Source organism: Perognathus longimembris, chromosome 12 (assembly GCF_023159225.1).
Source record: "Perognathus longimembris pacificus isolate PPM17 chromosome 12, ASM2315922v1, whole genome shotgun sequence".
NCBI classification, from domain to species: domain Eukaryota; kingdom Metazoa; phylum Chordata; class Mammalia; order Rodentia; family Heteromyidae; genus Perognathus; species Perognathus longimembris.
The window spans coordinates 57,511,533-57,524,822 of NC_063172.1; the positions used below are offsets into that span (position 1 = coordinate 57,511,533).

The 13,290-nt window shown below is 38.0% G+C and overlaps 1 protein-coding gene across 2 annotated transcripts in view; it reads left to right on the forward strand.

Annotated features, from left to right (window-relative positions):
• The window catches only part of Tgs1 (trimethylguanosine synthase 1), a 31,024-nt gene that overhangs the window by 4,917 nt on the left and 12,817 nt on the right, over positions 1-13,290 (forward strand). The window contains exons 3-8 of one of the 2 annotated variants that reach the window (XM_048358352.1): positions 841-1,013; positions 1,533-2,322; positions 3,717-3,834; positions 5,207-5,293; positions 7,017-7,167; positions 9,024-9,324. In XM_048358352.1, coding sequence (XP_048214309.1) covers positions 841-1,013; positions 1,533-2,322; positions 3,717-3,834; positions 5,207-5,293; positions 7,017-7,167; positions 9,024-9,324 — 1,620 coding nt within the window. Of the gene's footprint in view, positions 1-840; positions 1,014-1,532; positions 2,323-3,716; positions 3,835-5,206; positions 5,294-6,992; positions 7,168-9,023; positions 9,325-13,290 lie in introns of both variants that reach the window. The other variant, XM_048358351.1, reaches the window with a different exon arrangement.

Consider the following 13,290-nt stretch of genomic DNA (forward strand, 5'->3'; position numbering starts at 1 on the left):
GACGGTGCAGTTTCCCCTCTTTGGGGAGTCTATTTAATAGAATATACCTACATGACATTTAATGTTTCCTTTTTGTCTCTTCCACTTTGTTGTGTAAGATTGCCTTTCTGTTGCTTGTGATCACGAACCTGAAGTGAAGCTCATCATTGAGTGTGCAAAGTGTATAAAGTGATTTTTGTTACCTCACGGTTTAAATTAGTTAATAGAGCACTTGAATGATACTTTTCTACATAGTAGTGTGATCTACTCTTTAGCTTAAGACAAGGTAGACTTTATTATTATGATAGCTTTTCCGTACCGATCTAGAATCACAGAGCTCCCATGGGTTCCAGTTTTGTGGATTTCAAACTTCATAGCAGAACCTTTCATTATATCACCTCTTCCACAAAACCTAGGGACCTAAATTGCTGTTGTATCAAAGGATCTGGAAAAGGCCTGAGGAAATATCTCTTATCTCTCTGGTTAACAGGTCCTAACATAATTCCACCAGACATGATTCGCAATGCCCTGTCTTGTCAGTGGTGTTCTAGGTAGGCTTGGAACATGTAACTACTCCCCCATTATATCGTCCTGTGCCCAGTTCCTTCCATCCTCTCAGCACTTGGCCTGCCATAGAGAGACATTTCCTAAGACAAAGGGAGCTGCATTGACATTTGTAGACATTGCTAGGTGGTGTTACTTTATTTTTTATTGGCTGGTCACATTTTCACATTTTCTTAAAAAATAACTTTCACATGTTTCTGTCAGCTCATGTAATCATGACCTAAATCTCAGGTTCTTTGTTATAATGGGGATAAGAAAACTTGTCACTAAAATGAAACTAATCAATGTTGGATGTAGGAGACCAAACTACAGAAGAGGAGGAAGATGGTCATTCCCATGACACTATAAAATTATGCAACAATGAAGACAGAGGTCCAGATGGAAGTGAACTCGATTCCGAGGCCGAACTCATGAGAAGTATGGGATTGCCACTTCAGTTTGGTGGAGTATCTGCACATAAGAATTTCGAGGTAAATTTTTATGTAGTTATTTCTATTTCTTGGTTTCCTTTATAAAGTATTATAAGGAGGGCTGGGAATATGGCCTAGTGGCAAAAGTGCTTGCCTCGTATACGTGAAGCCCTGGGTTTGATTCCCCAGCACCACATACATAGAAAATGGCCAGAAGTGGCGGTATGGCTCAAGTGGCAGAGTGCTAGCCTTGAGCAAAAAGAAGCCAGGGATAGTGCTCAGGCCCTGAGTCCAAGCTCCAGGACTGGCCAAAAAAAAGAACAAAGTATTATAAGGTATGCTTTGTCCATAATTTATATACATTCACTTTGCTATTTTCAGATGTACAAATTCGTCAGTTCACCAAAATTAGAAGCTGAGATATATCCCATTTTGACTTTTCCTCCTTGGAGGAAGGAAGAGTCATATGCCCACGTTGGAGATTTGGGAGTATTCAATACCAAACTGGACTTGGAGTCTACTTTCTGTTCTAGCTTATAAAGTAAATTTTATATTTCACTTCTCGTTTGTCTGATGTAGGTGTCTATGAATACTAGAAATAAGGTTAAAGTGAAAAAGAAAAAGCGAAAACCTCAAAAGAGGTACTTGGAAGAAATTATACAAGAATCTTGGAGAGAAAACTGTGAAGAAGATGATGTTTTAGTCTCAGATGACCCTTCTTCAGTTGAACAGTTTGAGGACACTAGAACATGTGAATCTCAAAGCAAAAAGGACACTGAACCTGAAAATCCTGTTGAACAGACATCTCCAAAGCTAGAGGTTACAGAAAAATGGGAAAAGTATTGGAATGAATATGGAGGAGGTCTGTTATGGCAAAGCTGGCAGGAAAAGCATCCAGATCAGACAGTGTCTTCTGAACCTTGGAACTTTCCTGACACAAAGGAGGAATGGGAGCAGCATTACAGTCAGCTTTATTGGTATTACTTGGAACAATTTCAATATTGGGAAGCTAAGGGCTGGACTTTTGATGCCTCACCAAGCTGTGATACAGATACTTGTGTGTCTCAAACAGAAGTAGACAAGAATGATGAAAATCACGTGAAAGTAGACTTGACAGCTTCGTCTTCACCTAACATGGTTGTTAAAGAAAGCTCAAGTGATAAGGATCACCATGAATTACTCGATGGAATCAGTAATATAACTCTGAATTCAGAGGACATGGGACAGAGACAGTTAGAATCCTCTGGGCAGCTGAATGAAGTTAGCAGCAGGAGAGAATGCCCTGCTTCTGGCCGGAATGAACCATGTAATGGAGCAAGCAAGGAAAGCAACTCATCTGGAAATAGCAGTCCAGACCAGCCAGATCCAGGTAAGATTATTCAGATTTATTCTACCAAGTTATAGTTAGCAAAATGAATTACTTAGCAAAATAATTACCACTTACCCTTTAGGGTAGAACTAAATACCAACTATGTTGCATAGTATAGTAATAGAAAATAGAAATATTGGATGTTGTTTTTATATTTATATTTTGTATTAGTATGAATATTTGCATATGGTCCTCAAAAATGTTATTCCTTAATCAGAAATCTAATTTAGAATAAGCTTAGACCTTTCAGTTTTCCAGAGCAAATGAGTTAGAGAGTGGTTAAGAGCAAGCATTTGACATTCAGCAGATGGGAGTCATAGTTGGAGTTCATTTAGGACCAGTGAAGTCTTACTCACTAAAGAATCTCAATAATAGGACATGATCCTAATTTGTAACAAAATATTGGTTTTAGGATTCTCATCAGTAAAATATCTGCAATACTGAACTTGAGACTCTTGAATGAGATTTTAAAATAAAACCCTTATTGTACAGACTGCTACCATTGTCAGTTAAAGCTGATGAAAGAAGCTCATAGTAGGGTGAGGATGCTCTTATGAAAAAGAAGTTTCTACAAACTGATTACATCAGGAAAATTGGAGGGGAGGGAATATTCTCTAGTTGTGGTATTGTTACTGTTTTGATGCTAGAGAAGTATGATACAGAGTGATTTTGTTCTCAGCCTTATTCCATTGTGGAACAAATGTTGGTGTAAGTAGTTGTACAAAGGAGTTTAAATTTAGCATGTCAGTTTGTGAATACAGTGCATCTTGATCAAAGTCACCGTTCGTGATTCTCCCCATTTCTCTGAAGTCCAACCAGCTCCTCAATTTTTCTAGTTCCATTTCACATATATGCATTAAATATTTTGACTTATTCTTTCACTCTTCCCTTCTTTATTCATCTACCACCCTCTCCTTGATATCACTTCTGACACCTCAAGTTCTAGCTTCCTGGAATTCATTTTGTAAGGATAAGATTATGGCTATCATACACATAAATTGGTAGGTTAATTTGTATAGATGCGTGCAACTAAGAAGTACTTTTTTTTCTTTAATAAAATGGTAGGGGTACATTCTAAAAAGTGCATCCTTAGGCAGATTATTGCTTTGCAAGTAGCAAGGGTACTTAAGGCAGCTGAAGTAGCTATGTATCTATAATCTCAGCATTCAGGCTAAGACAAGAGGATTGTTCAAGATTATATAGATATAGTTACAGTTTTTTCTATTATGCTCAGACTGCATCTAGACACACAGGTAGATAGAACATGATACTTCCTGGTGTGCATACATAGCTCATTGCAGGAAAGGAGCAGAAATATTTTGATTGTCTTTGCAATTGGCAGAAAAACTCTCAAACCAAGGAGGAAATCCACTGTACTACCTTTGCCCCTTTAGAGCCACAGGAGTCTTTGGGGGCAAATACATGCAAAGACAGACCGCACACCAATGGGACTGATGGAGATGAGAGTGAAGAAGATCCACCTGAGCGTAAGTCCAGCAAACTTAAGAGGAGGTAAGTTGCTATGTTCAAAATAAATGAGTGTGAGCATTGTGTCCACAAGTGAAGAACTATAATTGCTTGTTACATATAACGAAGGCAGAATCTCTGGGAACACTGAACTTGTGGACTCGGGGTCATATCCCAACTGGTGCACACATGCTCTAAATATTTTTCTTAATTTCTCATCTGTAAAATTGGGCTGATCATTTGGTGGACTTAAGCTGGCATGTGGTATGTATCAGGTGCTATCAGTGGATTATAACTTTTAATAAGTAGCCCATCTCTCCCTCAGGTTCTTTTTTTTTTTTTTCCTCAAAAGTCTGGGTATATATCATTCCAGATTTTTAGTGCTGACATAGCGCTGATTCTAATGCTCTCATTGAATGGAAAAAACTGAGACAAACTAAACTGTAATGGGGTCATCTAAAACTAGAGAGCAACCCAACTAACTAACTGCTGTAACTAATGTTCTGTTTATCACCTTTAGGTATAATTAGACAACAGAATAATGAAGGTATACTGTGAAGTAGGATGTAGTCAGATGCTAGTACTATAGATAACAAAGACTGGGTTGTTGAAGAATTTCAACATCAGAGAAATTTCATTTTTCTATTTTCTCTACTAGGATGTGAGGTGTTCCACGTCTTTGCTTTTTATATGGTCACTAGAAAAACAAACAAGCTCTGGAAGCCTTAGTTGCTTAATTCAGAGAAGCATGCCTCTTTGTATTTATTTCCTGTTTGTGGTAGACCTTGATTAATAATTACCCATTTCATTTCTGCAAGTTCCTAGAGGTAGAGTTCATGTACTTAACATTTCTAGAACCAAGAAAATACACAAAATATTTAGTGACTTTAACTTAATTGGAAGAACTAACTTTGTGGAAATTACTTTTCACCATGTTTGTTTACTTGATGCCCTTGCCCATGTAGACAGGGTTTGTAAAGGTACCTAATACGTGGACTCTCTTGGTCTACCTATTTATATTACAACTTAATTTTTCGTAATAACATTTAAAAAAATTTTTTGGATCAAGTATACTCCTTAAATGTTTCTTTGTTTTTAGGGAGAACCTCTAGAGAAATCATTCTAGGAAATTAATTTTAGCTATGGCTTTTATTGGTGTTTTTTCAAAGTAAAATAAAAGATCAACACTGGTACCATGTTCAGAAGTAGGTAATTAACTGATGTGTTTGTGGAAGACTAGAGTGCTTATTACTATGTTCCAAACTGCTTAGTACTTTAAGTCATTTGGAAAAATGCTGATTGAAGTAGTATTTCTCCTGGCTTCCTGGGTCTGTTAGCTGTCATTGGCTATTGATACTTGGTTGAATGAGTGGGCTGGAGTTAATGGCTTATTATTGTTTACCCTTTCTTTGTTTAGCCATGAACTGGACATCTATGAAAACCCAGATTCAGACCTTGATGACAATGGTTCACTCCTAGGATTCAAACATGGCTCAGGACAAAAGTAATTACCCATAAAAGCTATTATATTATTTTTTATTTTATTTTCAGTTTTTATTATCAAACTGAATTACAGAGAGGTTACAGTTTCATACATTAGGCATTGGATACATTTCTTGTACTGTTTGTTACCTCGTCCCTCATTCCCCCTTCCCCTACCCCTTTCCCTTCCCCGCCCCATGAGTATTATATTACTTTTAAGCTATCTTAAAACTCACTGGTATTTGTTTAGATAATAAATGATTCTGTATTTGAAAGCATTTCATACATTACAATCAAGTAAGTACAAACTTCCCTTGTTAGTAAGCATTATAATAGAGATATCAAATACATTTCGTGGATCATTTGTTACTCACTTGCACTTCTAGCAGTCTAGTGTTACTGTTTCACAGATAAAGCAACTGCAACTCACAGAGGTTTTCACTTAATGGAAGATGAGATCATTTCTTAGGAAGGAGATTCAAGCCAGCCCTAAACATAGTTTGTACATAGTATGTAACATATTTACTCCTGTGAACAAATAAAGAACATTACAAAGATGCCATGAACTATTCAAATGTACAGTAACCTTTTTGCTTTTTTTATTACAAAAGTCATAAAACTGAAGAACTTGAAAGTGAAAATCTTGTTCCTAAACCACTCTCAACAGTAGACAGTGTCTAAGAGTTTAACATCTATCCTTCCAGATTTACTTGTCTGTTTTAAAACCCTAGTACTGAAGAGGAAAAAAATATAAGTTCATACTATGCATATTCTAGCTTACTTTTTATTTGTTTATTGCTAGTGTTTGAACTCAGGGCCTGATCTTCCTTAGCTGGCTTGCTTCCCTGGTGCTCTGCCACTTGAGCCACACCTTTGACCTTGCTTTTTGCTGTATTTTTTGGAGATGAGTTCTCACAAACTTTTACCTTGGCTGGCTTTGACCTGCTGTTCTCATCTCAGCCTCCTGAATCACTAGTATTAAAGGCATGAGCCATAAGTGCCTGGCTTATAGCTTGTAAAAATATACCCTAAATACCTTGAATATACATTTACCTTATCCTTTCTACTGGGGGATGTACATTTAATTGGCCTTTCTAACTAACAACATCTAGGGCATTTCCTAAGATCTAAGTATAATGCCTTTCAGCTTACTGATTATCAGTGGTTCTTCTTACTGCTGAAGAGTGTTCCATTGTATGAATGCATCAAAATGTGTTCACACATGGGGCTGGGAATATGGCCTAGTGGTAAAATGCTCGCCTCGAATACATGAAGCCCTGGGTTCAATTTTTCCTCAGCAGCACATATATAGAAAAAGCCGAAAGTGGCGCTGTGGCTCAAGTGGTAGAGTGCTAGCCTTGAGCAAGAAAAAGCCAGGGGCAGTGCTCAGGCCCTGAGTTCAAGTGCCAGGACTGAACCAAAAAAAAAAAAAAAAGAATTAGAGGCAAGACCAAGCTATAATGAGCCCCTACATCAAAAAAGGAAAGTGGAGAGAAAAAAAAAGTTTGCCTATCTTTGACATTTCGTATTTGTTTTAAAATTAACAAAGAAACTAGATCAGGAACACTTTTGTAATTCTTGATTTCTTCATTTTCATTAGTAAAATTAGTATGGTGGATACTAATAAACTAGTAGAAATTGTTTAGTGTTTCTCTTTTCTTTTAAAGAAACATTCTCCTAGAATTTAATGTGTTAGGTCTTTTCTTTTGATCTGTACACAGGTATGGTGAAATTCCTAATTTCAGTCATCGGCAGGTCAGGTATCTAGAGAAGAATATGAAACAGACATCAAAGTACCTAGACATGCGCAGACAAATAAAGATGAAAAACAAACACATCTTCTTTACTGAAGAATCAGAAAAACCATCTTTTAAGAAAAGCAAAACTCTGAGTAAGGTATGTATACATTTTGTTTTATACTTAGAAAGAGTCACATTTTGTGAACTTATTAAAATTAAAAACATGTCCCTGGCTTCTTTTTGCTCAAGGCTAGCATTCTACCACTTGAGCCAAAGCACCACTTCCTGCTTTTTCTGTTTATGTGGTGCTGAGGAATCAAACCCAGGGCTTCATGCATCTATACAAATTGCCAGTCTGTTTCTGTGTAGAGTACTAAAATTCTTTCCTACCTACTTCCTGAATGTGTATGTTATGTAAACTAGATCTGACAGAAAGGGTATATTGGAAAGCTATGATGTGGTAGTGTTTTAAGAAGATAAGTCAAATTGTGCTGTCTGTATAGTAACAGACAGGGACATGGGGAATTTCTCATCTGTTTCATATAAGGCAGGCAGTCCATACTCTGATGTAGCATATATTGTCAGCCTTAATTCTGAGCTCCTCCACTGGTAGTTGATCACACTTGGAAATAACAAGCTCACCCCTATATTGTGAAATATAAACCCAGTATAGTGATTCACATTGTAATCTGAAAAAGTCATATATTCTGTCCTGAGCTTTGCTATTCCTGCCATTCAAGCACCTGGGAAGCAAACATAGAGGATTGCTTGGTTTGATGAGCTATCTTTTACCTTCTAGGCAACAGAGCCTTTATGCCATTGCCTTCAGAAAGCATGCTACAAGTTTATATCTGATTTTTTTTTTTTGCCAGTCCTGGGGCTTGAACTCAGGGCCTGAGCACTGTCCCTAGCTTCTTTTTGCTCAAGGCTAGCATTCTACCACTTGAGCCACAGCGACACTTCTGGCCTTTTCTATATATGTGGTGCTGGGGAATCAAACCCAGGGCTTCAAGTATGCGAGGTAAGCACTCTACCACTAAGCCACATTCCCAGCCCTGATTTCATTTTTATTATACTGTAGATTGATTAGATGTTGGTGTTATTTAATGAATGTTTTAGTGTCTCTGGCAGTATCTGAAGTAGACTCGCTAGTCCCATAGGACTTTTCTGAGTCAGTATTAGGAAGATTCTGAGTGTTAATTTACTTTACTTAGGGCAAGGTTGTGTAAACTTGCTATGAAGAATATTCTTACTACAGAAGATCAGTACATCTCCTGACCTTGGGCATTGATACCATTTCAACAAATAAACCTACTTCATTGGGACTTAATCTTACTGGCACTGTTGTTTCACTAAGTGGCAGAGCTCATGCTTTCTGAAGTAGTACCACTTAGTTAAAAAAAAAGGGGGGGGGGCTGGAAATGTGGCTTAGCGGAAGAGTGCTTGTCTAGCATGGGTTCAATTCCTTAGCACCACATAAACAGAAAAGGCTGGAAGCAGCGCTGTGGCCCAAGGGGTAGAGTGCTAGCTAGCCTTGAGCAAAAAGAAGCCAAGGACAGTGCTCGGCCCTGAGTCCAAGCCCCAGGACTGGCAAAAAAAAAAAAAATAGGTACTTTTTCTTTTAGAGTTCATCTTTGATGCCATGTGACATGATAGGAAGTTCTATATAACATGAGAAACTAAACTGAAGTGAATAACAAATAGGGATATTGGTAATTGTAAATCATAGCACAACCCTTTTGTTGCCGGTATTCATATAAAGCTACTGAGACTGTTTGGCTTTATCCTCTTAATTTATGATGGGAAATATTTAAATAATCTTGTTTTCTTTCTTTGGAAGAAATCTCTAATAAGGTCATGGGATGCCCAGAATTATTTTTATAAGCTTGTGTGATGCATTTTGCCTCTGTGAGCTAATGACACAGTTTGTCAGTCAAGTCACAAGTGGGAAAAGGTGGAAAGAGATTGTGCTTACTATTAAGTCATGTTTATAATGGCACCTTCAAATTTCAGGTAGAGAAATTCCTGAAATGGGTTAATCAACCAGCAGATGAGGAAACATTACAAACATCATTTTCACAAGACCACTTGCAAGATACTTGCACAAGCAGCGAATCAGAACAAGACATGCCTGCTTTTAAAGTTGATGATCCAGTAGAGACTAGAACTCCAGAACCTGGAAAATGTCAAGCCAACACTTCTGTCGGGGAACTAGAAATGGAAAAAAAAGAAGACAGCATGGTAGCTACTGTCTTGGAGGAGCAGGATTGTGTAACTGAAGAAACACCGGACTGTCCCCAGCTAGAAACTGATAGTAAGACTACATATACTGTAATTTGCTGGTTGGCTTCTATGAGTACATTTTTATCTTTCATTTGTATTCCCTTAGTTTTCACTTCTGTATCATCTGTGCTTCAGGCTTCATTGCAATGAGAGAAAGCATTTTAGGCATGTATGCACTAATTAGCTATGACTTCACACTCCAAGCACACTTTACTGTCAGCTAAACTATCCTGATAAAATCAAGAAGAAAGCACAGGAGAGAATAGCATATAAAGACCACATCTGCCATCCAGCTTGGCCTCTGCTGACACTGTTGTGCAAAGGTGGTCCATCGCTCTTGAAATTTGCTGTACCTCTGATTTTCTTTTTCATAATTCTTTCAGTTTTTGTAGTTGGTTGTGGTAGCTTATTTTTTTTTTTACTAATAGTACATCCATATAAAATATTCACAGTACTGGGCTCTAATGAATAGGGAAATGTCACATTTTTTACTTTGTATCCTTTCTTACTATTTGAACTTAAGTGTGTGTGCCTATGTGTATCTGTCTGTCTGTCTCTGTGTGTGTCAGTGTACCCCTGGGGCTTGAACTCAGGACCTAGGCGCTATGCTTGAGCTTCTTTTCAAAGCTAGAGCTCTACTACTTGAGTCACAATGTCACTTCCAGCTTTTCCTGAGTAGTTTATTGTAGACAAGAGTCTCATGGAGTTTCCTGATCAGGCTGGCTTCGAACCGTAATCCTCAGATCTCAGCCTCCTGAGTAAGATTACAAATGTGAGCCACCAGTACCTGGTGCTATTTGAATTTTTGTAGCAGAAGTTTTTTTGATAGTTAGAAATATCAGTGGAACACCAAGGCTTTTTTAAAATAAGATAGACTTTTTATTTTATACAGTGTTGACTTTTTTAAACTTGTCCTTCTAAAACAACTATATTGTGATTCTTAATTTATTTCTCTCGGCTTCATAGCGAGAAGATTGGCTTGATTTGTTTTCCTTTGTGTGGTGTGCATGTACTGATGATCTTCATATTTTACGTTTCTACCTTTCTAACTGTGCTTCGGGCAGTTTAAATTTTCTTACACTCCAGTGTCATCATGCCTGTTGTTCATGTGACACATGCAGATTTCTGAAATGCTTTTTCACATCTTATTCTTAATCTGAATGGTAGCCCACTGAGTAGGTGGCTTGTTTTCTGTTCTACAAGTGAAGCTCAGAGAAATGAGGGAATAAGCCCAAGTAAATGACAGTGGTAGACCTCAAAACCAAATTCTCTTACTATGTCCTAATCTCCTGCAGTACCCAACTTCCATAAACACCCAGTGCTGGGAGTTGTAATGTGAAATGTTTCTGTTTTCACATGCGCATCTGGACGATGTTGATCGTTAGAGTGATCAAGGAGTGTTGACATAGTCTTAAATAACAGAACTGTCAAGCTCTCCTGAAAAGCACTCATTGTACTTTGCTATTTGTAATGATCCAGTGACCAGATTAAGACAAAGTCCTATCTTTGAGAGCCATTTCAGTGTGATAGTGTTGAGTTCTTGGTCAGCTAGCTATAATAGTCTTTCTACATTTCTGCTTCTGATCTGCTGAGAACTGAACTAAATAATCAAACTGATAGTTGTTTAAGAAAACAATCTCATTCAATCTTCATGAGTGAGGGCCTTTTTGATGAAATGGAAAGTGACCCATGTTTCAACTTCTTAAATGCTGTGTGTTTTCTAGAGTTAACATTGCTAGGACTAGAGCTTAATCAGTCCTTGGAAGATTTTGTTTCAGAGAATTGAGGGGGAAAAAGTGCATTTCTGTAAAATTCAAAAGTAAAGGAATGTGGTTAACAAGTTTTATGCTGTTCTTTCAGTCCTGGTACTCAACTCAAGGCCTTTTTTGCTCAAGATTGGCACTCTACCACTTGAGCCACAGCTCTACTTCAGCTTTTTCTGAGTAGTTTATTGGAGAAGAGAGTCTCATGGACTTTTCTGCCTGGGCTGTTTTCAAACCAGAATCCTCAGCTCTCAGCCTCCTGAGTAGCTAGGATTACAGGCATGAGCCACCAGCGCCCAGCTTAACAAAGTGTGTTTTGTTGTTTTATGTTTTGTTTATGTTTTGTTTTATAGTACTGAGCTTTCAGCTCATACTTGATAAACAGGTGTTCTACCACTTGAACTACTTTACCAGGAAAATGTATTTAGTTTTTCGGGGGATTGTTTTGGGGTTTTGTTTTGTTTTGTCTTGGCAGTTGTGGGGCTTGAACTCTGTGCCTGGGTACTCTCCCTGAGCTCTTCAGCTCAAGGCTAGCACTCTACTACTTTGAGCCACAGCTCTACTTCTGGTTTTCTGGTAGTTAATTGGAGATAAGAATCTCACAAATTTTTCTGCTGGGACTGGCTTTGAATTGTGATCCTCAGATCTCAGCCTCCTGAGTAGGTTTACAGGTGTGAGCCACTGGCACCAGCTTAAAGGATTTTTTTTTCAGTCATAAGGCTTGAACCCAGGGCCTAAGCTAAGCACTTTTGCTCAACCACTTGGTTTGCTTCTTGTGACTTTTTTTAAATTTAGTTGTTATTATAAAGATGATGTACAGAGGGGTTGCAGTCACACAAGTCAGATTATGAGTATATTTCTTATATCAATGTCACTCCTTCTCTCCCGGTTTTTCCATCCCATCCCCACCCACAAGTTGTATGGTTCATTTTCAACATAGAGTCCGGTGATTGACACTGCTGCTTTTGTTCACCCTTTGTCCAACCATTTCTCTGCCTCCTCCCTTGCCATCCCCAAAGACAGGTAAACACACAAGACAAAAAGAAATGAAAACAAAAAGCAAGGCAAAAAAAAGCCTCGTGTTTCCACTTTCTGGCGTTCGTTTCAATAAAGATTATTTTGTCCAGTGCACATAGCTATTGTACCTATATGATCCTCTCCTAAGAATATCCTCCCTTAGTCTCACTCTGCGTGAATGCCTAGGGATCTGTACAATTTATCGTGTCCCAGTAAGTTTGTTTTCTTTTCTTTTCTTTTACCACCTAGTGTGTTTACTTGTAGATTTACAGGCATATTCTAGTTACCACAAGTGAGGGAAACCATGCAACCTAGGTTTCTTTGGCTCTGGCTTATTTTACTCAATATATTTTTTCCAAGTCTTTCCATTTCCTTATGAATGGTAAAATATCATTCCTTCTAATGGAAGAGTATAATTCCATTTTGTGTATAAAATGTGATCACTTTTATACCGACCTATAATGCTCTGAAAGCTTAGAATTCGATTTTTCCATTTTGGAATATTTACAAAGAGAAAAAAGGTATCTTAGAAATAGAACCTAAGTCCTATCACTAATTCATTTATATTTTATATGCACTTGCACATAGCATCTGAAGGTAATTTTATGTACAGTTTGAATACACTCAAATATTGACTACAGGTAGTTATGTCACCGCTCAAAAAGTTTCAGATTTAGGGCTGGGGATATAGCCTAGTGGCAAGAGTGCCTGCCTCGGATACAGGAGGCCCTAGGTTCGGTTCCCCAGCACCACATATACGGAAAACGGCCAGAAGCGGCACTGTGGCTCAAGTGGCAGAGTGCTAGCCTTGAGCGGGAAGAAGCCAGGGACAGTGCTCAGGCCCTGAGTCCAAGGCCCAGGACTGGCCAAAAAAAAAAAAAGTTTCAGATTTAGAAGATTTTATAATTTCATTTGGGGATAATCAGCTTGTTGGTGCTATAAAAGAAACTAGTGCAGTGTTACACATTGTTCATTCCTTTTATAGGAATAAAAAATTGGATCTTAGAAAGCCTTGTTTACTTTTCCAAGCTCTCAGACTAAGAAGAAAACAACAACTATGATGTGAATCTAGTGTGTTTCCCTCCTGCTGCTCTGGGTGTGTCTTTACATGTGTTCTGAAACAATACGAAATTGTGACTATTTGGTGTGGCTACCCTTTAAGACCTTTGGGTTCTCTCTTGTTTTGTTTTTTCATAGTGAACACCTGTGTTCTTTGT